General features: G+C 46.4%; 1 protein-coding gene across 1 annotated transcript; it reads right to left on the reverse strand.

Moving 5' to 3' along the window:
• Window positions 1–635: 635 nt before the first annotated feature.
• LOC144509215 (uncharacterized) lies at window positions 636–14,649 on the reverse strand. Its single transcript, XM_078237715.1, has 3 exons — window positions 14,198–14,649; window positions 13,322–13,369; window positions 636–1,179 (listed from the first exon to the last, which is right to left on the reverse strand). The coding sequence occupies exons 1-3, from the start codon at window positions 14,597–14,599 to the stop codon at window positions 997–999; spliced, it is 633 nt and encodes a 210-aa protein (XP_078093841.1). The 5' UTR covers window positions 14,600–14,649; the 3' UTR covers window positions 636–996.
• Between the last annotated feature and the right edge of the window lie 9,549 nt (window positions 14,650–24,198).

Here is a 24,198-nt window from a genome sequence, read left to right on the forward strand (position 1 = left end):
AGGTGGTAATCAGCAAGAGATTTCCTTGTCCTTGTTTCAAGATGTTGTGAAACTTCATGAGATATAAAATCAACGTTGAGGACTCCCAGGGCCAATTCGTACCAAAGTATATATCACCGTGTCACCCCATCCGGTGGGTCTCTCCTGCCATTGGATTGGGCATACCCAAATTAGTGATGGAGATGACTGGGACATAGAAACATAGAATGGTTACAGCTGAAAAGGATGATTCTATAAATAAGGCTGTATCAATCAGTCCAAGATGTTAGTCAGCAGGGATTTGCAGGGTTGACCAGCCTTTAGCCAAATTTCCAATCAATGCCAATGCCTTGCTGAAGGTTGGGTCATCTGTTCAAACGTTACTCTGATCATACTGTGTCATAGCAGTTTGGTACAAATGGAGTGGCTTGATGGGCAACTAAGAATCAGCCGCATTGCTGGGTCTGGACTTACATGTAGGCAAGACCAGGAATGGCCACAGATTTCCTTCCCTAAAGGATACCAATGAACCTGATAAGCTTTTACAAGAATCTGGCCATTATATAGTCATGTTATGATTCCCATAGGATCCATAAATCAAAATAACCGAATTCATTGAACTACTCCTAAATGAAGAGAATCCCCAAACAAGATTTCATGTTTTGTAAATTTAACTTTAATACTAATCAGAATCAACGTGAATTAAATATGAATTAACAGGCACTGTGATTAGTGAGTATGCTAAATTACACATGGAGTAGCAGACACCACAAAGACTTATTTCAGGAATATTATAGGTGATCCAAATACTTATATTCTCTTCATTCCAGCCACAGATTTCTTCCATTCCTCAGGCCAGGTTCAATCCCTTTGCTTCAAGGAATTCTCCACACGTAGCAGTTTCCATGTAAAAGGGGTTCTATCCATTCTGTATGATGTACTTCCTTCTGGAAACCTCTCTCCTCTCTCCTTAATTAGCAATCAAAGATTAGCAATCTCTTCTTAACATTATCTTGGCTAAGAAGAACAACGAGAGCAATCTTTTGTACAAACCCCTTTGACTGTCGGTGCGGAACTGCTGCCAACATACAAGTTGTTGCAAAACGCTGTCTCAGTTGTATCTTCCAGACTTAGAAACAGACCAGGCTGGACATCTTGGTCACAGGCTCCCAGCAGCTGAATGATTGAAGATTTATCCACCTGAAACGGGAAACAAATGGCAATCTTCAAAACAGGTCAAACTTAGCAAAACGATCACCAACGGCTTTTAGAATAAACCTCCACGCCAGAACCACTATTACAGAGGGAGGGAATATCACTATAAGGACCCATTTAGGAGAACGAAACCCTGAAATTACACAAGGAACAATCTATCGACCAAACCAGTGCACAAAAGTGTTTATGTTCAAATTAGGCCTCCTCCTATTTTCCTCATCTAAATCTATAATTATTGTAACCTTCTAATCTCTTCTCCTCCTATGATTGTCTACTTTTCCCTTAACTGTACTGATACTATTCACTTCAATCACTCCCACTGGTCGCGAGTTCCACATTCTCACGACTCTTTGGGTAAAGAAGTTTTTTCTGAATTCCATATTGGATTTCTAGGTGACTATCTTATATTGATGACTTCAAGTTATGCTCTTCCCCACAGGAGAAACATTCTCTCTGTATTGACTCTACCAAAACCTTTCATCATTTTAAAGACCTCTATTGGGTCAGGCCTCAGCATTCTTTTCCAAGAGAAAAGAGTCCAAAAGCCTGTCAGTCCTTTCCTGGTGTTTATTCCGATACAGCAACCTCCCCCACCCCATTTGATGTCATCCACAAATTCAGAAATGGTGTTTCTGATTCCAGAGTCCAACTCATTAATGTAAATTGTGAACAGCAGTGACCCCAGCACTGAACTTTGTGGAACACCATTCCCACCTTCTGCCAATCAAAATAACTAACCTTTCTTCCCATCTCAGCTCCAGGATATCTCTGCAGGAATCCCTCACAGTAGTGTCCTACGCCCAACAATCTTCAGCTGCTTCATCAATGACCTTTCCTCCATCATAAGGTCAGAAGTGGGGATGTTCGCCGATGATTGCACAATGTTCAGCACCATTCACGACTCCTCAGATACTGAAGCAGTCCATGTTCAAAAAATGCAACAAGATCTGGACAATATTCAGGCTTGGACTGACAAGTGGCAAGTAACATCCACGCCACACAAATACCAGGCAATGACCATCACCAATAAGAGACACGCTAACTACCGCCCTTTGACATTCAATGGTGTAACCATCACTGACTCCCCCACTGTCTACATCCTTGGGGTTACCATTGACCAGAAACTCAACTGGACTCACCACATAAACACAGTGGCTACAGGTGCAGGTCAAAGGCTAGGAATACTACAGCGAGTAACTCACCTCCTGACTCCCCAAAGCCTGTTCACCAACTACAAGGCACAAGTTAGGAGTGTGATGGAATACTCCCCACTTGCCTGGATGGGTGCAGCTCCAACAACACTTAAGAAGCTCGACACCGTCCAGGACAAAGCAGCCCACTTGATTGGCACCACATCTACAAACATTCAATCTCTCCATCACCGGTGCTCAGTAACAGCAGTGTGTACTATCTACAAGATGACTGCAGCAATTCACCAAAGATTGTTAGACAGCACCTTTCAAACCCACGACCACTTCCATCGAGAAGGACAAGGGCAGCAGATAAATGGGAACACCACCACCTGCAAGTTCCCCTCCAAAACAATCACCACCCTGACTTGGAAATATATCGCCATTCCTTCGCAGTCACTGGGTCAAAATCCTGGAATTCCCTCCCTATTGGCATTATAGGTCAACCCACAGAACAGCGACTGCAGCGATTCAAGAAGGCAGCTCACCAGCACCTTCTCAAGGGCAACTAAGGATGGGCAATAAATGCTGGTCCAGCCAGCGACACCCATGTCTTACGAATGAATATTTAAAAAACTCTCTGCTTTCTGAATTGAAACAATCTATTCTGAAAGTTTTGTGGATTATGCAGGATAATGTAATTAGCTGAGTTGGGATGGGATGGAATTTGGTTAGACCAGCACTAATCAAAAATTGAAAGAGAACCGGTGGAAGATGCAATGCACACCACCTTCACATTAATGGCACCATATTACAATACCATGCCAATGTGGGCAATGCATCAGATCATTCATCTCTCACTATTGATGCCCTAACACGGCTTGGTTCCAGCAATGTCTGTGCATCATGGTGTCCAACCTTGCTAAGAACCATGGATGGAGGGAGATGAATTTACAATTTAAAGTACTGGTTTCTTAATTGATTGAATGCTGCTGGAAAACAGGACTAAAGGGAACACAACAACATTTAAAATTTGTTGAACCATTTGGTCAGGGTTGTAGAAAAATAAAATCCATGCTCTCAACCCCACCCTAAACTGAACCAAACACTCACCATCAAAATCCAATGAAAGAGGAGATATCACCATGTGGGGCGGCACGGTAGCACAGTGGTTAGCACTGCTGCTTCACAGCTCCAGGGTCCTGGGTTCGATTCCTGGCTCGGGTCACTGTCTGTGTGGAGTTTGCACATTCTCCTCGTGTCTGCGTGGGTTTCCTCCGGGTGCTCCGGTTTCCTCCCACAGTCCAAAGATGTGCGGGTTAGGTTGATTGGCCAGGTTAAAAATTGCCCCTTAGAGTCCTGAGATGAGTAGGTTAGAGGGATTAGTGGGTAAATATGTGGGGTAGGGCCTGGGTGGGATTGTGGTCGGTGCAGACTCGATGGGCCGAATGGCCTCCTTCTGCACTGTAGGGTTTCTATGATTTCTATGAAACATTAAAAGGTGGATGGTCGCCGATCGAATCACTTTGAATGAGTCAGTCTCGTCATGAGGACTCCATGAGAGAAATATTGCTTCAAGTATCATTGAGACTAATTGTAATGACTCAGGAAACCCGATTGGAAAAGAACATAATTTATTACAGAATTCAAAATAAAACCACTACTGTGGTGTACACACAGTAGTCCCTGCCCGAGACTACCGTTCAGAAGGCCCAGTCCTGAGCCTGCCTTATCAAAGACTCAAGTAATGAGTTCAAGCTGGGCAGGCCACTGTCTGTTACCAGGGCACTCATACTCAAAGAACCCCACAGGGAGATCAATCAATGATTTCCCATGGACCTCATGGGAGTCATTACAGTAATAAAAACAGCAAAATGCTGGAAATAAGGCAGGTCAGGCAACATCTTTAGAGAGAAAAACAGGGTTCCATTTCAGTTCAACGACTTTCCATCAGAACTTGAAAATGTTGGGGATGTAACAGCTTTTAAGCAAGTACAGGGAAAGGACAGGGTGGGAGGATGTTGGGGGGGTGGGGGGGGGAGATCAAAGGGAAGCTGTGTGATAGTGTGGAAGGAGGAAAGATTATATGACAAAAGAGATGATGGTGCAAGCTAAAGAGGAAATTGTAATGGGACAAATAAAGAAACAAAGGATGGGTTTAGACGTAGGAAGAACAGACTCATTATTTGGAGGTACCCTTCCCAGGCCCCAAACACTCCTTCCAGGTGAAACAGCGATTTACTTATAATTCTATAAATTTAATCTACTGTATTTGTTGCTCACTATGTGATCTTAACTTCAGTGGGGAAACCAAATGTCAATTAGGTGGCCACTATGTGGTAATACTTCCATTGAGTCTCCAAGTGTGACTTCAATCTTCCCAACATTTAACTTTTTAACTCTCATCTTTCTGATCTTTCTGTCCCATACGCTGTCATGATGTGGAGATGCCAGCATTGGACTAGGGTAAACACAGTAAGAACATAGAACATAGAACAGAGAACAGTACAGCACAGTACAGGCCCTTCGGCCCTCGATGTTGTGCCGAGCTTTGTCTGAAACCAACATCAAGTTATCCCATTCCCTATCATCCTGGTGTGCTCCATAGTCTCACAACACCAGGTTAAAGTCCAACAGGTTTATTTGGTAGCAAAAGCCACGAGCTTTCGGAGCGCTGCTCCTTTGTCAGGTGAGTGGGGATTCTGTTCACAAACAGGGCATATAAAGACACAAACTCAATTTACAAAATAATGGTTGGAATGCGAGTCTTTACAGGTAATCAAGTCTCAAAGGTACAATCAATGTGAGTGGAGAGAGCGTTAAGCACAGGTTAAAGAGATGTGTATTGTCTCCAGACAGGACAGTTAGTGAAATTTTGCTAGCCCAGGCAAGTCATGGGGGTTACAGATAGTGTGGCAGGAACCCAAGATCCCTGTTGAGGCCGTCCTCATGTGTGCGGAACTTGGCTATCAGTTTCTGCTCAGCGACTCTGCGCTGTCGTGTGTCGTGAAGGCCGCCTTGGAGAACGCTTACCCGAAGATCAGAGGCTGAATGCCCGTGACCGCTGAAGTGCTCCCCCACAGGAAGAGAACAGTCTTGCCTGGTGATTGTCGAGCGGTGTTCATTCATCCGCTGTCGTAGCGTCTGCATGGTCTCCCCAATGTACCATGCCTCGGGACATCCTTTCCTGCAGCGTATCAGGTAGACAACGTTGGCCGAGTTGCAAGAGTATGTACCGTGTACTTGGTGGATGGTGTTCTCACGTGAGATGATGGCATCCGTGTCGATGATCTGGCACCGTCTTGCAGAGGCTGCTGTGGCAGGGTTGTGTGGTGTCGTGGTCACTGTTCTCCTGAAGGCTGCTGCGGACAATGGTCTGCTTGAGGTTGTGTGGTTGTTTGAAGGCAAGAAGTGGGGGTGTGGGGATGGCCTTGGCGAGATGTTCGTCTTCATCAATAACATGTTGAAGATTCCAGAGAAGATGTCGTAGCTTCTCCGCTTCAGGGGAGTACTGGACGACGAAGGGTACTCTATCCGCCGTCTCCCGCGTTTGTCTTCTGAGGAGGTTGGTGCGGTTTTTCGCTGTGGCGCGTCGGGACTGTCGATCGATGAGTCGAGCGTCATATCCTGTTCTTATGAGGGCATCTTCCAGCGTCTGGAGGCGTCTGTTGCGATCCTCCTCATCCGAGCAGATCCTGTGTATACGGAGGGCTTGTCCGTAGGGGATGGCTTCTTTAACGTGTTTAGGGTGGAAGTTGGAGAAGTGGAGCATCGTGAGGTTATCCGTGGGCTTGCGGTACAGTGAAGTGCTGAGGTGACCGTCCTTGATGGAGATGCGTGTGTCCAAGAATGCAACCGATTCCGGAGAGTAGTCCATGGTGATTCTGATGGTGGGATGGAACTTGATGATGTCATCATATAGTTGTTTCAATGATTGTTCAGCATGAGTCCAAAGGAAGAAAATGTCATCTATGTATTTAGTGTATAGCATCGGTTGAAGGTCCTGTGCGGTGAAGAGGTCTTGTTCGAACCTGTGCATGAAGATGTTGGCATATTGAGTTGCGAATTTGGTCCCCATGGCTGTTCCGTGTGTCTGGATGAAGAACTGGTTGTTGAAGGTGAAGATATTGTGGTCCAGGATGAAGCGGATGAGTTGTAAAATTGCATCTGGAGACTGGTAGTTGTGGGCGTTGAGTACTGAGGCAGTTACAGCAATGCCATCGTCATGGGGGATGCTGGTGTAGAGTGGCGAGACATCCGTTGTGACCAGGAGTGCTCCTGTTTCAACTGCTCCATGTGTGCTGAGTTTCTGTAGGAAGTCCGTAGTGTCGCGACAAAAGCTGGGGGTTCTTTGTACAATGGGTTTCAGGATGCCCTCGACGTAGCCGGAGAGGTTCTCGCACAGGGTCCCATTGCCCGATACGATGGGACGGCCAGGTGTGTTTGCCTTGTATATCTTCGGGAGGCATCCACCAGGTTCATGGTACGTACTCTTGCAACTTGGCCAACGTTGTCTACCTGATACGCTGCAGGGAAGGATGTCCCGAGGCATGATACATTGGGGAGACCATGCAGATGTTACGACAGCGGATGAATGAACACCACTCGACAATCACCAGGCAAGAGTGTTCTCTTCCTGTTGGGAAACACTTAAGCGGTCACAGGCATTCGGCCTCTGATCTTCGGGTAAGCGTTCTCCAAAGCGGCCTTCACGACACACGACAGCGCAGAGTCACTGAGCAGAGACTGATAGCCAAGTTCCGCACACATAAGGACGGCCTCAACTGGGATCTTGGGTTCAAGTCACACTATCTGTAACCCCCATGGCTTGCCTGGGCTTGCAAAATCTCACTAACTGTCCTGTCTGGAGACAATACACATCACTTTAACCTGTGCTTAACGATCTCTCCACTCACATTGTCTGTACATTTGAGACTTGATTACCTGTAAAGACTCGCATTCCAACCATTATTTTGTAAATTGAGTTTGTGTCTTTATATGCCCTGTTTGTGAACAGAACTCCCACTTACCTGATGAAGGAGCAGCGCTCCGAAAGCTAGTGGCTTTTGCTACCAAATAAACCTGTTGGACTTTAACCTGGTGTTGTGAGACTTCTTACTGTCCATACACTGTTCCAGTAAGGTCAACACAATCTTGAAGAACAGCAGTGCATCTTTCATTTAAGCACTTCACAGCCTGCCACATTCCACACTGAGTTCAGGAACCTAATATCATAGATTCCCTACAGTGCAGTGGCTGCACCAACCACAATCCCACCCAGACCCTATTCCCGTAATCCCACATATTTACCCTGCTAGTCCCCTGACACTAGGATCAATTCACCATGGCCAATCCACACATCTTTGGACTGTAGGAGGAAACTGGAGCACCCGGAGGAAGCCCACGCAGACAATGTGCAAACTCCACACAGACAGTGACCCAAGGCCGGAATTGAACCCAGGTCCCTGGCACTATGAGGTAGCAGTGCTAACCACAATGCCCCCGTGCCACCCCAATATCATGATCACGGGGAGGGCAGTAGGTGGTAATCAGCAAGAGATTTCCTTGTTCTAGTTTCAAGATATTGTGAAACTTCATGAGATTATAAAATCAACGTTGAGGATTCCCAGGGCCAATTCCTCCCAAATATATAACACTGTCACCCCATCCGGTGGGTCTATCCTGCCATTAAAATTGGCCATACCCAAGTTAGTGAGGGAGATGACTGGGACATAGAAACATGGAATGGTTACAGCTGAAAAGGATGATTTTATAAATAAGGCTTCAATTAGTCCAAAATGTCAGTCAGCAGGGATTTGCAGGGTCGACCAGCCTTTAGCCAAACTTTCAATCAATGCCAATGCCTTGCTCAATGTTGGGTCATCTGTTCAAACGTTACTCTGATTATACTTTGTCATAGCAGTTTGATACAAATGGAGTGGCTTGATGGGCCATTGTAGAGGGCAGCTAAGAATCAGCCGCATTGCTGGGTCTGGAGTTACATGTCGGCAAGACAAGGTATGGCCACAGATATCCTTCCCTAAAGCACATCAATGAACCTGATAAGTTTTTACAAGAATCTGGCCATTATATTGTCATGTTATGATTCCCATAGGATCCATAAATCAAAATAACCGAATTCATTGAACTACTCCTAAATGAAGAGAATCCCCAAACAAGATTTCATGTTTTGTAAATTTAACTTTAATACTAATCAGAATCAACGTGAATTAAATATGAATTAACAGGTATTGTGATTAGTAAGTATGCTAAATTACACGTGGAGTAGCAGACACCACAAGGACTTATTTCAGGAATGTTATAGGTGATCCAAACACCTCTAGTCTCTTCATTCCAGCCACAGAGTACTTCCATGCAGAAGTCCAGCTTCAATCCTTTTGCTTCAAGGACATGTAATTCTCCATTTGCAGCAGTTTCCATGTAAAAGTAGTTCTGTCCATTCTGTATGATGTACTTCCTTCTGGAAACCCCTCCCCTTTCTGTCCTTGTGACTCCCACATCCCTTCCAGGTCAAGGGTAGCCAGGTCATATGGATCAGTATTTTTTCAATGTCGAAAAATTACAATTGCTCCCTTTACATTTGATACAAACCCTCAGAAGTTCTTATCCAATTTTTTAAAGAGAATTATAGATTCCACAAATATTTTAAAGTATTTATAAATTTCCCTTGCTGTCACTATTTCCAAGTCAAAGATCACAATTACCATTATCAACAATTACTTTTTATTTCAGATTTATTTAATTAACTGAATTTAAATTCCCCAGTTTTAAAGTATTTCAAAGTTTAAAGTTTATTTATTACTGTTAGGAGGGATATGTTTGCACTGAAAGCAGTTCAGAGCAGGTTCCTTAGGCTGATTTCTGGGACAAAGAAGTTGTCTGCTGTTAAGCAGGTTGGGCCTATATTCATTGAAGTTGAGAAGTCTAAGAATTTTAAGGTTTAAAGTTTATTAGTGTCACAAGTAGGCTTACATTAACACTGCAATAAAGTTACTGTGAAAATCCTCTAGTCGCCACACTCCGGCACCTGTTCGGATATGCTGAGGGAGAAGTTAACATGGCCAACGCACCTAATCAGCACGTCTTTCAGACTGTGGGAGGAAACCAGAGCACCCGGAGGAAACCCACGCAGACATGGGGAGAATGTACAAACTTGGGTGGTGAGATTAGAACTCATATCTCCAGATCATTAGTCCAGATGTTTAGATTACTAGTCCAGTAACATAACCACTTTGCAATCACTACCGATAAAAATTACCAATAGATTACAAATCGGATAGTCTCTTGATTGTGTGGAATTAAATCTGCTTATAGGAATTGCAGTTGGAATATCGAGAGAGAAAATGTTATTATAAAAATGCAAAATAGTAATTCACCTCAATCAATGTCAATACTAAAGCCAAGTATCAAATACTGGAAATCTGAAATAAAATCAGAAAATGCAGGAAATGCTCTCTTGATTGGTACTGACTTGCGGATAGCGAAGAGCATTGTCGGGCAATACAGCAGGATATAGATAGGCTGGAAAATTGGGCGGAGAGGTGGCAGATGGAGTTTAATCCGGATAAATGCGAAGTGATGCATTTTCGAAGAAATAATGTAGGGAGGAGTTATACAATAAATGGCAGAGTCATCAGGAGTATAGAAACACAGAGGGACCTAGGTGTGCAAGTCCACAAATCCTTGAAGGTGGCAACACAGGTGGAGAAGGTGGTGAAGAAGGCATATGGTATGCTTGCCTTTATAGGACGGGGTATAGAGTATAAAAGCTGGAGTCTGATGATGCAGCTGTATAGAACGCTGGTTAGGCCACATTTGGAGTACTGCGTCCAGTTCTGGTCGCTGCACTACCAGAAGGACGTGGAGGCGTTAGAGAGAGTGCAGAGAAGGTTTGCCAGGATGTTGCCTGGTATGGAGGGTCTTAGCTATGAGGAGAGATTGGGTAAACTGGGGTTGTTCTCCCTGGAAAGTCGGAGAATGAGGGGAGATCTAATAGAGGTATACAAGATTATGAAGGGGATAGATAGGGTGAACGGTGGGAAGCTTTTTCCCAGATCAGAAGTGACGTTCACGAGGGGTCACAGGCTCAAGGTGAGAGGGGCGAAGTATAACTCAGATATTAGAGGGATGTTTTTTACACAGAGGGTGGTGGGGGCCTGGAATGCGCTGCCAAGTAGGGTGGTGGAGGCAGGCACGCTGACATCGTTTAAGACTTACCTGGATAGTCACATGAGCAGCCTGGGAATGGAGGGATACAAACGATTGGTCTAGTTGGACCAAGGAGCGGCACAGGCTTGGAAGGCCGAAGGGCCTGTTTCCTGTGCTGTACTGTTCTTTGTTCTTTGTTCTTTGACTGACCTGCGGAGTACTTCCAGCATTTTCAGTTTTTATTGCAGCCAATGCCAACCTTGGTGCAGCATTTGTGCCATCAGTACTGCCCAGCTACCACACAAGAACACAAGGAATAAAAGCAGGAGTAGACCACCAGGCCCTTCAAGCCTGCCCCGCCATTCAATATGACCATGGCTGATCTATGCCGGCCTCAGCTCCTTTTCTGCGCCATTTCCCCATAGCCCTCTATTCCTCGATCGATCAAATATTCATCCACCTCCACTTTAAATACTTCTAATGATCCAGCCTCCACTCTCCTTTTGGGGCAAAGAATTCCAGAGATTCACCACCCTCTGCAAGAAGAAATTTCTACACACCTATTTTAAATGACCGGCCCTTTATCTTGTAGATAGGTCCCCTTGTTCGAGACTCTCCCACTAGTGAAAACATCTCACCATCTACCCTATCAACCTCCCTCAGGATCTTATATGTTTGAATAAGGTCACCCCTGACTCGTCTAAGCTTCAAGGAATAGGGACACAGACTATTTAGTCTCTTGATAGGACAACCCTCTCATCCCAGGAATTAGCCTGGTGAATCTCCTTTGGACAGCCTCCAATGTTACTCTATACTTTTTTAAGCAAGGGGTCCAAAACTGTACGCAGTATTTCAGGTGATCCTCACCAATATCCTGTACAATTGCAACAAAGCCTCCCTATTTTTAAATTCCAACTCCTTTGCAATAAAGGCCAAAATGTTGTTTGCTTTCTTAAGTATTTGTTGGACTTGCTTGCTAGCTTTTTGTGATGCATGCACTAGAACATGAAGATCCCTCTGAACTTCATTCTCCTGCAGTCTCTCTCCATTTAGATAGTAATCTGCCTTTTGATTCCTCCTACCAAAATGCATGACCTCACACTTCCCCACACTAAACTCCATTTGCCAGGTTTTCGCCCAGTCACCCAATCGATCTATATCCTGTTGCAGGATCACAATAACCCATCACAACCTGCCCTTCTTTGTATCATCGGCAAATTGGAAACCTTATGTTCTATTCCTTCGGCCAGGTCATTAATATAAATAGTGAACAATTGCAGCCAAGAACTGATCAGGGCGGCACGGTAGCACAGTGGTTAGCACTGCTGCTTCACAGCTCCAGGGGCCTGGGTTCGATTCCCGGCTTGGGTCACTGTCTGTGTGGAGTTTGCACATTCTCCTCGTGTCTGCGTGGGTTTCCTCCGGGTGCTCCGGTTTCCTCCCACAGTCCAAAGATGTGCGGGTTAGGTTGATTGGCCAGGTTTAAAAATTGCCCCTTAGAGTCCTGGGATGTGTAGGTTAGAGGGATTAGCGGGTAAAATATGTGGGGGTAGGGCCTGGGTGGGATTGTGGTCGGTGCAGACTCGATGGGCCGAATGGCCTCCTTCTGCACTGTAGGGTTTCTATTTCTATTTCTACTCTACTAGTTACATCCTTCCACTCTGAAAAGAACCCATTTAATCCAACTCTCTGTTTTCTATGTGTCAGCCAGTTTTCAAACCATGTTAACACACTTCTTCCAATTCCATGGGCTTTTACTTTATGCACCAGCCTCTTATGCGGCACCTTGTCAAATGCCTTTTGGAAATCTAAATACACTACATCTACAGGTTCCCCTCTATCTATTCTCTCTGTTACATCCTCAAAGACGTTCCCCACATATTCGGGCATGATTTAAGACTCAAACTCAAATCGAACATTTGCAGTCACCAGATATCGGGAACTTCTTACCCCATTGGCCTAGGCTGGATGCAAATCCAAGTCCCTGAGATGAGAAACAGTTCTGCAGCTAACTCAGGTCCTACTCAAAACAAGTGAACACATTTTTGTTTAATTTCCAAGGTATTCTTTTAAACTACTGACTTCAATGCCCCATTGCCCCAATGCAGAATCAGAAATATCTAAGTACTTGAGAAATAATCAATGTTACTCTGTTAAATTCCTAAAGGACTCCATGCACCATGTAGCTCAAGCATTAAGGTCCAGATACTTTGTAAGCATATTCTTTTACTCACCTTTGTGCTTATAGACGGAATGCTATTACAGACTGACACACAACTTGCCAACCCATCTGTGTTGAATTGTAGTAGTCTCCTGCTGGAAACTCAAAAGGTTTTCCCAGAGGTAGATCCTGATCCAACTTAAGAAACTATTTATGTACACTGATGCAGCAACACTGTAGTGCCAAATTTCAGCCAGAAAGGTCAATGGTGAATAAAGTTAAAAGCATTAATCGTATTCCGAGGATTCCACAACCAGCATTGAACTTTCCACCCTGGATCCAATGAAACTAACATGAAATGAACAAACTTCAATCTGCTCTCCAGCAAACAAACATCCAGCATCTGATAATAATACTATTCAGAAGAATGCAGACTAGATATAGCTGTACTGTTTTGCAAGTTGCCATTAGATTTGGCCTGCTTACATTATAGAAATGGGGCAAGCCCAAACCTGGTTTATATTTGCCAATTCCTACAACAAATTTGGATGGCCAGTCTGACTTCCTCCAACACATAATTAAGGGAAGGGAGCTTAGATGTGTCAAGGACAAATAAGATATACAAAACAATTGAGGAGAAATTAAATAGAAATGAACAAATACTTACATAGTACACAGCCAGGACTCCATTGCGAGAGCAGCCAAGAACACCAACCTGAATAAGAAGAAATGCATAGTACAATATTTGCATCTCAACATTGCAAACCCAGTCACTGGTCTAATCAATAATACCAGTCTCACCTTCTTGCAATGAATATTTGCAGTCCCACTTACTATAATTAATAACCTCAATGCCACCCACAGTAATCAGTAACTCCTAACCCACCATTAACCCGCCACTGGGAGAATTGCTACGTGATTTCATGCCGGCAGATTTCCAACATTTTAGCTCCTGCTAGATTCTCCTCCCCCCCTGCCCGCCAACGAACCTGCTGGCGGGGGCTTGGGAGAATTCTGCCCAAGGTCTTCTGTGTTACACACCATCGGGCATTCAAGAAGCCAACCACTCAGATAACCAACCTGGTACTTCCAGAAGTCCAATTCCTACCATTTCATCGCATATTTCGTTAACGTACCTCATGTACAAGGCCAGTTCAGGACACACCCACTTGGGTGCTCATTACAAATAATTGGAGGGATTTCATTGGGTGAACCACTAAGCAATAGTGAGAATGAGTGCCTGGAACTGAAAGAGAGGCAACATACAAGGAGGGCAGAGAAACCAATGGCCTTGGTTGAGGAGCTGAAAGATCCTGCCTTCAACAAAGTTATGATTCAGGAATATCTGTTCCTATGTTATTTATTTCTATCTTATTTCAGTCCAACTTTTATCCCATCCATGTAGCAGGATCATGTAATTCCCTTATCAATGTCACTTGTGAGTTATTTGGTTTGCTTTACTCAGGTAACAAAAAAATACTATTTTTCCACTCAAACAATTTGATAAATATTTTTTCTTATCAAATTACTTAATTTGCAATACCTGTGCTGATCCAATCTCCAAATTTGGTTCTTTCTTCATCCACTGGCAGCCTGTCTCTCGGTTTGATTCTTTGCTTACATGTTCTGATACCAGGCCTCCTACATTCAAAGCTAGTTCTTTCCAGGAACCACTCCCTACAAATACTGGTGTCAGCTCTTTTTTCATCTGGTTGTGGTCAGAGTGGGCCTCCCCTGAACAGCAATTTTCCTGAGATCCTGCGACGGTAATGTCTGAAACTTCCACTTCTGCTAAATCCATTGCATAACCCACAACCTGGGTGCCATCCGGATCTTTCTCTTCAGATGATGACTCCGTTGAGATATTTTCTGCTGAATCGACTATTATTTCCACATAAGCTCCTTCCATGTTCTCAGCTGGAACCGTTTCAGAATCTGCCTCCATATTTTAGGTAGTTAGGGATATCCTCTTGTCTCTGGTTTGCTAGGTAATTTCTGTGAGTCAGAAAGAGAAACAATTATTTACAAAACATTGAAGACAAGTTATTACCACAACTATTTTTGCATCTTTTTGCGACGTTAGCTTGTGGCACCATTTCACCAACCTCTTCTTCCCAATGTACACCCAGTCCCTCAGTATAAATACCTCTTCCACCTCAAAATAAGTTTGTTTCTTCTCCATTCCTAATCATTTCACTTACTATTTTACACTCAAACCTTGCAAATTGAAATTGCAATAAATTCCTGAGTCAAAAATATCACTGATCAGGCCACTCTTGTTAATCAGTGGGGGGAGTAAGAACATAAGAACATAAGAACATAAGAAATAGGAGCAGGAGTAGGCCATCTAGCCCCTCGAGCCTGCCCCGCCATTCAATAAGATCATGGCTGATCTGACGTGGATCAGTACCACTTACCCGCCTGATCCCCATAACCCTTAATTCCCTTACCGATCAGGAATCCATCCATCCGCGCTTTAAACATATTCAGCGAGGTAGCCTCCACCACCTCAGTGGGCAGAGAATTCCAGAGATTCACCACCCTCTGGGAGAAGAAGTTCCTCCTCAACTCTGTCTTAAACCGACCCCCCTTTATTTTGAGGCTGTGTCCTCTAGTTTTAACTTCCTTACTAAGTGGAAAGAATCTCTCCGCCTCCACCCTATCCAGCCCCCGCATTATCTTATAAGTCTCCATAAGAACCCCCCTCATCCTTCTAAACTCCAACGAGTACAAACCCAATCTCCTCAGCCTCTCCTCATAATCCAAACCCCTCATCTCCGGTATCAACCTGGTGAACCTTCTCTGCACTCCCTCCAATGCCAATATATCCTTCCTCATATAAGGGGACCAATACTGCACACAGTATTCCAGCTGCGGCCTCACCAATGCCCTGTACAGGTGCATCAAGACATCCCTGCTTTTATATTCTATCCCCCTCGCGATATAGGTCAACATCCCATTTGCCTTCTTGATCACCTGTTGTACCTGCAGACTGGGCTTTTGCGTCTCATGCACAAGGACCCCCAGGTCCCTTTGCACGGTAGCATGTTTTAATTTGTTTCCATTGAGATAGTAATCCCATTTGTTATTATTTCCTCCAAAGTGTATAACCTCGCATTTCTCAACGTTATACTCCATTTGCCATGTCCTCGCCCACTCACTCAGCCTGTCCAAATCTCTCTGCAGATCTTCTCCGTCCTCCACACGATTCACTTTTCCACTTATCTTTGTGTCGTCTGCAAACTTCGTTACCCTACACTCCGTCCCCTCCTCCAGATCATCTATATAAATGGTAAATAGTTGCAGCCCGAGTACCGATCCCTGCGGCACGCCACAAGTTACCTTCCTCCAACCGGAAAAACACCCATTTATTCCGACTCTTTGCTTCCTGTCGGATAGCCAGTCCCCAATCCACTTTAACACACTACCCCCAACTCCGTGTGCCCTAATCTTCTTCAGCAGCCTTTTATGGGGCACCTTATCAAACGCCTTTTGGAAATCCAAAAACACCGCATCCACCGGTTCTCCTCCATCAACCGCCCTAGTTTTCCCATCCCACCCGCCATGAGAATCGTAGCGGGCAGGGGTGCGGACCATGCAAAGATCCGTTCACCTCAGGCAGGATTATCCGGTTTTGGGACAAACACAGCTGGAAAATTCCGCCCAGTGCCTCCCAACAGCAATAATGAACCTGGTAAGCGTGCCTCAGCCTTGGAGTAGAACTTTAAGGATGGTGAGCTGTCACTGTTCGCATTCCTGAGAGTCAGTGCATAGCAAACTGCCGCTAACTCACAGAAGCCCACTGCCATTTAACATTCATTTAAGCATTGATTTGCAGTGGGCAGGACTTCTGTCCCCCTTGGAAGGAAGTCCCTCCTGTGAGAGCAAACCCGGCCAGGCACATCACTGCAGTGGCCAAAAGTGATACTGCAGTGCTCTGCTTAGAATTAAGTCCCAGTACTGTAGGAAAGAGAAGTACCGGGGGTCCCAGGGGATGGAGCATAGCGACACCCTGGGGGTTAGTAGGGGGGCAATCGTGGGGTAGACCTGAGGGTGGAGAGAGGTCCAGAGTTCTAAGGTCCCAGAGGGGAGGAAGCCCTAACTCTGGAGCGGTCTTCAGGTCAGGCGAGAATTGTGCAGAGCAGTGCTTTCCCACAAGCTCCTGTTGAGGGCTTCAGAATCAGATACAAGGAGGCCATGATTCTTTTTTGCAGCATTGATCTCCTTCCTGCCCAAGATGAGGAAATTATTTTTTTTCTATTTCTCACCCGACCTGCACTCACTCCCACCAGTCTAAAAATTGAAGCTGGGTGGGAAAAGACCCTTAAGTGGTCATTAAGTGGCCACTTAAGGGCCTCAATAGGTGAAAGGATGGGCTTCCACCCAAGAGCCTGCCAGCCCAAGGGTGTAATTACATCTGGGTTTAGGTGGGCGGCTTCTCGGGATGAATGCCGTCCATTCAAATTTACGTTCCTCCTGTTTTGGAACTCACCTGGCAGGGAGCGCAAAATTCTGTCCTTGGTAGAGTTTATGTGATAACAGAGCCCAATTCCACTTTTGTTCTCAGACTTTCACATCTTATTAGACAGCAAACACTGATCTAGATCATGATCCATAGGCCCCTCTTCAGCATCCATCTCAGGAAAACAATATCTAATCTCGCAAGTTAGCCCAGTATATTGTTAAAGTCCTGGACCAGAACCCCAAGGTAAATTATAAAGCCAGACTAGCCCCGAACAATTTTTTCTATTTTGGAATAAATGTGAGAATAGGATGCTTGGCTGCAGGAGTAATTCCACTGACAAATTAGGGGTCTTTTTTATCAAAATAAGCTTCATTCATAACACAGTTTAAATATAACTCTGACAAAGGACACAGTTTAACCATTAACAATTGAATGATATTAAAATTAAAGGAAACAACTTCAATTTCTAACTTCAGTTCCAAATAAGCAACATTCTTCTTACCGACTTAAAGGCTTAATAGTTAACAAATGTACTTGCTATAATGAGTGTAGACAGCCTTGGATTTTTCAGAGAGATATAGAGCTTTCAGAAACCTGCAAAATGCTCCTAACGTCAACCAGAACAGCCAAACTCCCACTCCTTTCTGCTACAAATCCAGGACTGCAAAATAAACCTCAACATCACAAGACCTTGTCAATCACCCTAATCTGAAATCCCAGGGAAACTTAAGTAAACAAAAGTCCTTTAACTCTACTTAACATAACCACTTGCAAGGTTGAAATGAATAATTTTTCTGCTCTCCCAGTATCCGACTTGTATTCCTACCAGATATACTGGCTACCTGCAGAAAAAAGCTGAACTTTACAACACTCTCCTGAAACATAAAACAAACACACTATATATCATTTCCACACTTCCATCACAATATATTCTTTTACCAGACCCTGATACCCAGAAGTGTAAAAGAGGATGGAAGTTGATTTAAAACCAGCAATATCAGGCCTGAACTTCCACGGAGTGGAAATCTTTCCTCTCCATTCCTACTTTTTCACCTTGAAATCTCTCCGATCCTTTCTTGCCTTAAACATGTGGTTGCAGGGATGGTGCAGGAGGGAGGGTTTCAGATACGTGGATAATTGGAACACGTTCTGGGGAAGGTGGGACCTCTACAAACAGGACGGGGTGCACCTGAACCAGAGGGGCACCAATATCCTGGGAGGGAAATTTGCTACGGCTCTTCAGGGGGATTTAAACTAATTTGTCAGGGGAGTGGGAAAAGGAGTTGTAGTCCAGAAGTCAGTGTTGAGGGTGGTGAGGTATTGGGGAAGGTATCAAGGTCAAGGGTGGGTACCGGTAGACAGGAAGATGGGTTGAAGTGTGTCTACTTCAATGCAAGGAGCATCCGGAACAAGGTGGATGAACTTGGGGCGTGGATTGCTACTTGGGACTACGATGTTGTGGCCATTACGGAGACGTGGGTAGAACAAGGACAGGAATGGTTGTTGGACGTTCCGGGGTATAGATGTTTCAGTAAGTGTAGGGAAGCTGGTAAAAGAGGTGGAGGAGTAGCATTGTTAATCAAGGATAGTTTAACGGCTGCGGAAAAGCACTTTGAGGGGGATATGCACACTGAGGTAATATGGGCTGCAGTTAGAAACAGGAAAGGAGCGGTCACGTTGCTAGGAGTTTACTATAGGCCCCCAAATAGTAATAGAGATGTGGAGGAAGAAATTGCTAAGCAGATTATGGATACGTGTGGGGGTCACAGGGTAGTTGTCATGGGGGACTTTAACTTTCCAAATATTGATTGGAACCTTTGTAGGTCAAATAGTTTGGATGGGGCACTTTTTGTGCAGTGTGTGCAGGAGGGTTTCCTGACACAATATGTGGATAGGCCGACAAGGGGTGAGGCCACATTGGATTTGGTACTGGGAAATGAACCGGGCCAAGTGTTAGATTTGGTTGTGGGAGAGAACTTTGGAGATAGTGACCACAATTCGGTGTCTTTTGTTATTGCAATGGAGAGGGATAGGGCCGGACGGCAGAGCAAGGCTTACAATTGGGGGAGAGGTAATTATGATGCGATTAGGCAAGAATTAGGGGGCATAAGATGGGAACAGAAACTGTCAGGGAAAGGCACTGATGAAAAGTGGAACTTTTTCAAGGAACAAATACTGGGTGTCCTTGATAGGTATGTCCCTGTCAGGCAGGGAGGAAATGGCCGAGTGAGGGAACCGTGGTTCACAAAAGAGGTGGAATGTCTTGTGAAAAGGAAGAGGGAAGCTTATGTAGGGATGAGGAAACAAGGTTCAGATGGCTCGACTGAGGGTTACAAGTTAGCAAGGAACGAGCTGAAAAAGGGGCTGAGGAGAGCTAGGAGGGGACATGAGAAGTCCTTGGCGGGTCGGATCAAGGAAAACCCCAAGGCTTTTTACTCTTATGTGAGGAATAAAAGAATGACCAGGGTGAGGTTAGGGCCGGTCAAGGACAGTGGTGGGAACTTGTGTATGGAATCAGTAGAGATAGGCGAGGTGATGAATGAATACTTTTCTTCAGTGTTCACCAAGGAGAGGGGCCATGTTTTTCAGGAAGAGAAGGTGTTACAGGCTAATAGGCTGGAGGAAATAGATGTTCGGAGGGAGGATGTATTGGCAGTTTTGAATAAACTGAAGGTCGATAAGTCCCCTGGGCCTGATGAAATGTATCCTAGGATTCTTTGGGAGGCGAGGGATGAGATTGCAGAGCCTTTGGCTTTGATCTTTGGGTCCTCGCTGTCCACGGGGATGGTGCCAGAGGACTGGAGAGTGGCAAATGTTGTTCCTCTGTTTAAGAAAGGGAATAGAAATGACCCTGGTAATTATAGACCGGTTAGTCTGACTTCGGTGGTTGGTAAATTGATGGAAAAGGTCCTTAGGGATGGGATTTACGACCATTTAGAAAGATGCGGATTAATCCGGGATAGTCAGCACGGATTTGTGAAGGGCAAATCGTGCCTCACAAATTTGATAGAATTTTTTGAGGAGGTAACTAGGTGTGTTGATGAAGGTAGGGCGGTTGATGTCATATACATGGATTTTAGTAAGGCGTTTGATAAGGTCCCCCATGGTCGGCTTATGATGAAAATAAGGAGGTGTGGGATAGAGGGAAAGTTGGCCGATTGGATAGGTAACTGGCTGTCTGATCGAAGACAGAGGGTGGTGGTGGATGGAAAATTTTCGGACTGGAGGCAGGTTGCTAGCGGAGTGCCGCAGGGATCGGTGCTTGGTCCTCTGCTCTTTGTGATTTTTATTAATGACTTAGAGGAGGGGGCTGAAGGGTGGATCAGTAAATTTGCTGATGACACCAAGATTGGTGGAGTAGTGGATGAGGTGGAGGGCTGTTGTAGGCTGCAAAGAGACATAGATAGGATGCAAAGCTGGGCTGAAAAATGGCAAATGGAGTTTAACCCTGATAAATGTGAGGTGATTCATTTTGGTAGGACTAATTTAAATGTGGATTACAGGGTCAAAGGTAGGGTTCTGAAGACTGTGGAGGAACAGAGAGATCTTGGGGTCCATATCCACAGATCTCTAAAGGTTGCCACTCAAGTGGATAGAGCTGTGAAGAAGGCATATAGTGTGTTAGCTTTTATTAACAGGGGGTTGGAGTTTAAGAGCCGTGGGGTTATGCTGCAACTGTACAGGACCTTGGTGAGACCGCATTTGGAATATTGCGTGCAGTTCTGGTCACCTCACTATAAGAAGGATGTGGAAGCGCTGGAAAGAGTGCAGAGGAGATTTACCAGGATGCTGCCTGGTTTGGAGTGTCGGTCTTATGAGGAAAGGTTGAGGGAGCTGGGGCTGTTCTCTCTGGAGCGGAGGAGATTGAGGGGAGACTTAATAGAGGTTTATAAAATGATGAAGGGGATAGATCGAGTGAACGTTCAAAGACTATTTCCTCGGGTGGATGGAGCTATTACAAGGGGGCATAACTATAGGGTTCATGGTGGGAGATATAGGAAGGATATCAGAGGTAGGTTCTTCACGCAGAGAGTGGTTGGGGTGTGGAATGGACTGCCTGCAGTGATAGTGGAGTCAGACACTTTAGGAACATTTAAGCGGTTATTGGATAGGCACATGGAGCACACCAGGATGGTAGGGAGTGGGATAGCTTGATCTTGGTTTCAGATGAAGGTCGGCACAACATCGTGGGCCGAAGGGCCTGTTCTGTGCTGTACTGTTCTATGTTCTATGTTTGCCTGACCTTCTGACTCAGGCTGGGTGAGAATTGTACAGAACAGTTGTTCCCACAACCTACTGTTAAGGGTTTCAGTGTCAGACACAAGGAGGCCACACCACTCTTTTTGAAGTATTGGCTGCTGTAAATCCGGTAGGCTTAAAGATCCAGCAACCTTCAAGCCAGGGAGAAGATAAGTCTGAGGTTTGTCAGGTGAATGATTAGGACTTGAGGGAGTGGTGGGTTCCAGCATTCTTGTCGGGCATTTGGAGGACAGCAGGAGGCGAGGTTGGCCAGTTGGTTGGAGAGCTTAGCCAATCAGGAGGAGGGGTGGATGGATGTCGAACAGTCAGGTGGGGAAGCTTGTGACATTGGCAAGGTGGTGAGCTGGATAGTTTTGGGAGGAGTCGCATAGACGGGAGAGGATCTGGCAGTCGGTTAGCAGGGTGGGGGGGGGTGGTCAGGTCGAATCAGGTTTCGGGAGGGTTAGGTGTAGTCTGGGATGAGTGGGAGACCTATGGGCATTAGTCAGGGTTGAGGGAGTCCTTTGCTGGTACGGAGGCAGAGGAAAATCCTGGGAGATCCCATGGGGCGGGGGGAGGGGGGTGGGGAGTGCTACAGTGCCCTTGAACTCAGATGTTATAACCCAGTTAGTCTTGGTTTGGAAGGAGAACCAGGGGACAGACCCAGAGAGATAGGAACATGGAGAATTAAATAAAATTAAACATTTAGTGCCTGAAGGGACATAGTAAGAAGTTTAACAACACCAGGTTAAAGTCCCTGGTGTTGTTAAACTTCTTACTGTGTTTACCCCAGTCCAACGCCGGCATCTCCACATCATGAAGGAACAGAGCCAGAGAACCTCTGTGCAGCTTTAATTTGTTTCAGCTGGAAAGTGTTGGATGACATGAATATTGAAAGAGTTTTGCAACTAATTTAAAACTTAAATCCTGCACAATATTCAAAAACAATCAGGCACTCCCCCTCCCCCAATCAGACACTCCCCCCTCCCCAATCAGACACTCCCCTCCCCAGACCCTCCCCCAATCAGACACTCCCCCTCCCCAATCAGACACTCCCCCTCTCCCAATCAGACACCCCCAATCAGACACCCCCCTCCCCCAATCAGACACTCCCCCTCCCGAATTAGAGGCTCCCCCTCCCCAATCAGACACTCCCCTCCCCAGTCAGACACTCCCCCTCCCCAAATCAGACACTCTCCCTCCCCAGACACTCCCCCTCCCACAGACACACCCCCTCCCCAATCAGACATTCCCCCCTCCCCCAATCAGACACTCCCCCTCTCCAGACACTCCCCCTCCCCAATCAGACACTCCCCCTCCCCCAATCAGACACTCCCCTCCCCCAGTCAGACACTACCCCTCCCCCAGTCAGACACTCCCCTCCCAAATCAGACACTCTCCCTCCCCAATCAGACACTCCCCCTCCCCCAATCAGACACTCTCCCTCCCCCAATTAGACACTCCCCCTCCTCCAATCAGATACTCCCCCAATCAGACACTCCCCTCCCCAATCAGACACTCCCCTCCCCAATCAGACACTTCCCCTCCCCCAATCAGACACTCCCCTCCCCCAATCAGACACTCCCCCTCCCCAGACACTCCCCCTCCACAATCAGACATTCCCCCTCCCCAGACGCTCCCCCTCCCCAATCTGACACTCCCCCTCCCCAGACACTCCCCCTCCCCAATCAGACACTCCCCTTCCCCAATCAGACACTCCCCCTCCCCAATCAGACACTCCCCCTCCCCAGACACTCACCCTCCCCAATCAGGCAGTCCCCCTCCCCCAATCAGACACTTCCCCTCCCCCAATCAGACACTCCCCTCCCCCAATCAGATACTCCCCCTCCCCAGACACTCCCCCTCCCCAATCGGACACTCCCCCTCCCCAATCTGACACTCCCCCTCCCCAGACACTCCCCCTCCCCAATCAGACACTCCCCCTCCCCAGACACTCCCCTTCCCCAATCAGACACTCCCCCTCCCCAATCAGACACCCCCCTCCCCAGACATTCACCCTCCCCAATCAGGCAGTCCCCCTCCCCCAATCAGACACTCCCCCTCCCGAATTAGAGGCTCCCCCTCCCCAATCAGACACTCCCCCTCCCCAAATCAGACACTCTCCCTCCCCAGACAACTCCCCCTCCCACAGACACACCCCCTCCCCAATCAGACATTCCCCCCTCCCCAATCAGACACTACCCCTCCCCCAGACACTCCCCCTCTCCAGACACTCCCCCTCCCCAATCAGACACTCCCCCTCCCCAATCAGACACTCCCCCTCCCCCAATCAGACACTCCCCTCCCCCAGTCAGACACTACCCCTCCCCCAGTCAGACACTCCCCTCCCAAATCAGACACTCCCCCTCCCCAATCAGACACTCCCCCTCCCCCAATTAGACACTCCCCCTCCCCCAATCAGACACTCCCCCACCCCAATCAGACACTCCCCCACCCCAATCAGACACTCCCCCAATCAGACACTCCCCCACCCCAATCAGACACTCCCCCACCCCAATCAGACACTCCCCCAATCAGACACTCCCCCACCCCAATCAGACACTCCCCTAATCAGATACTCCCCTCCCCAATCAGACACTCCCCTCCCCAATCAGACACTCCCCCTCCCCAATCAGGCAGTCCCCCTCCCCAATCAGACACATCCCCTCCCCAATCAGACACTCCCCCAATCAGACACCCCTCCCCCAATCAGACACTGCCCACACCGGATCCCTGCCTCTCTCTCACAGCCTCAATCAGACACTCCCCCTCCTCCACTCACGCCCTCTTCCTCCCCCTCCCTCCCTCCCCCGCTACCCCAGCCTCGCGCTCCCGCTCCC

This window comes from Mustelus asterias, chromosome 21 (assembly GCF_964213995.1).
Source record: "Mustelus asterias chromosome 21, sMusAst1.hap1.1, whole genome shotgun sequence".
NCBI lineage: Eukaryota > Metazoa > Chordata > Chondrichthyes > Carcharhiniformes > Triakidae > Mustelus > Mustelus asterias.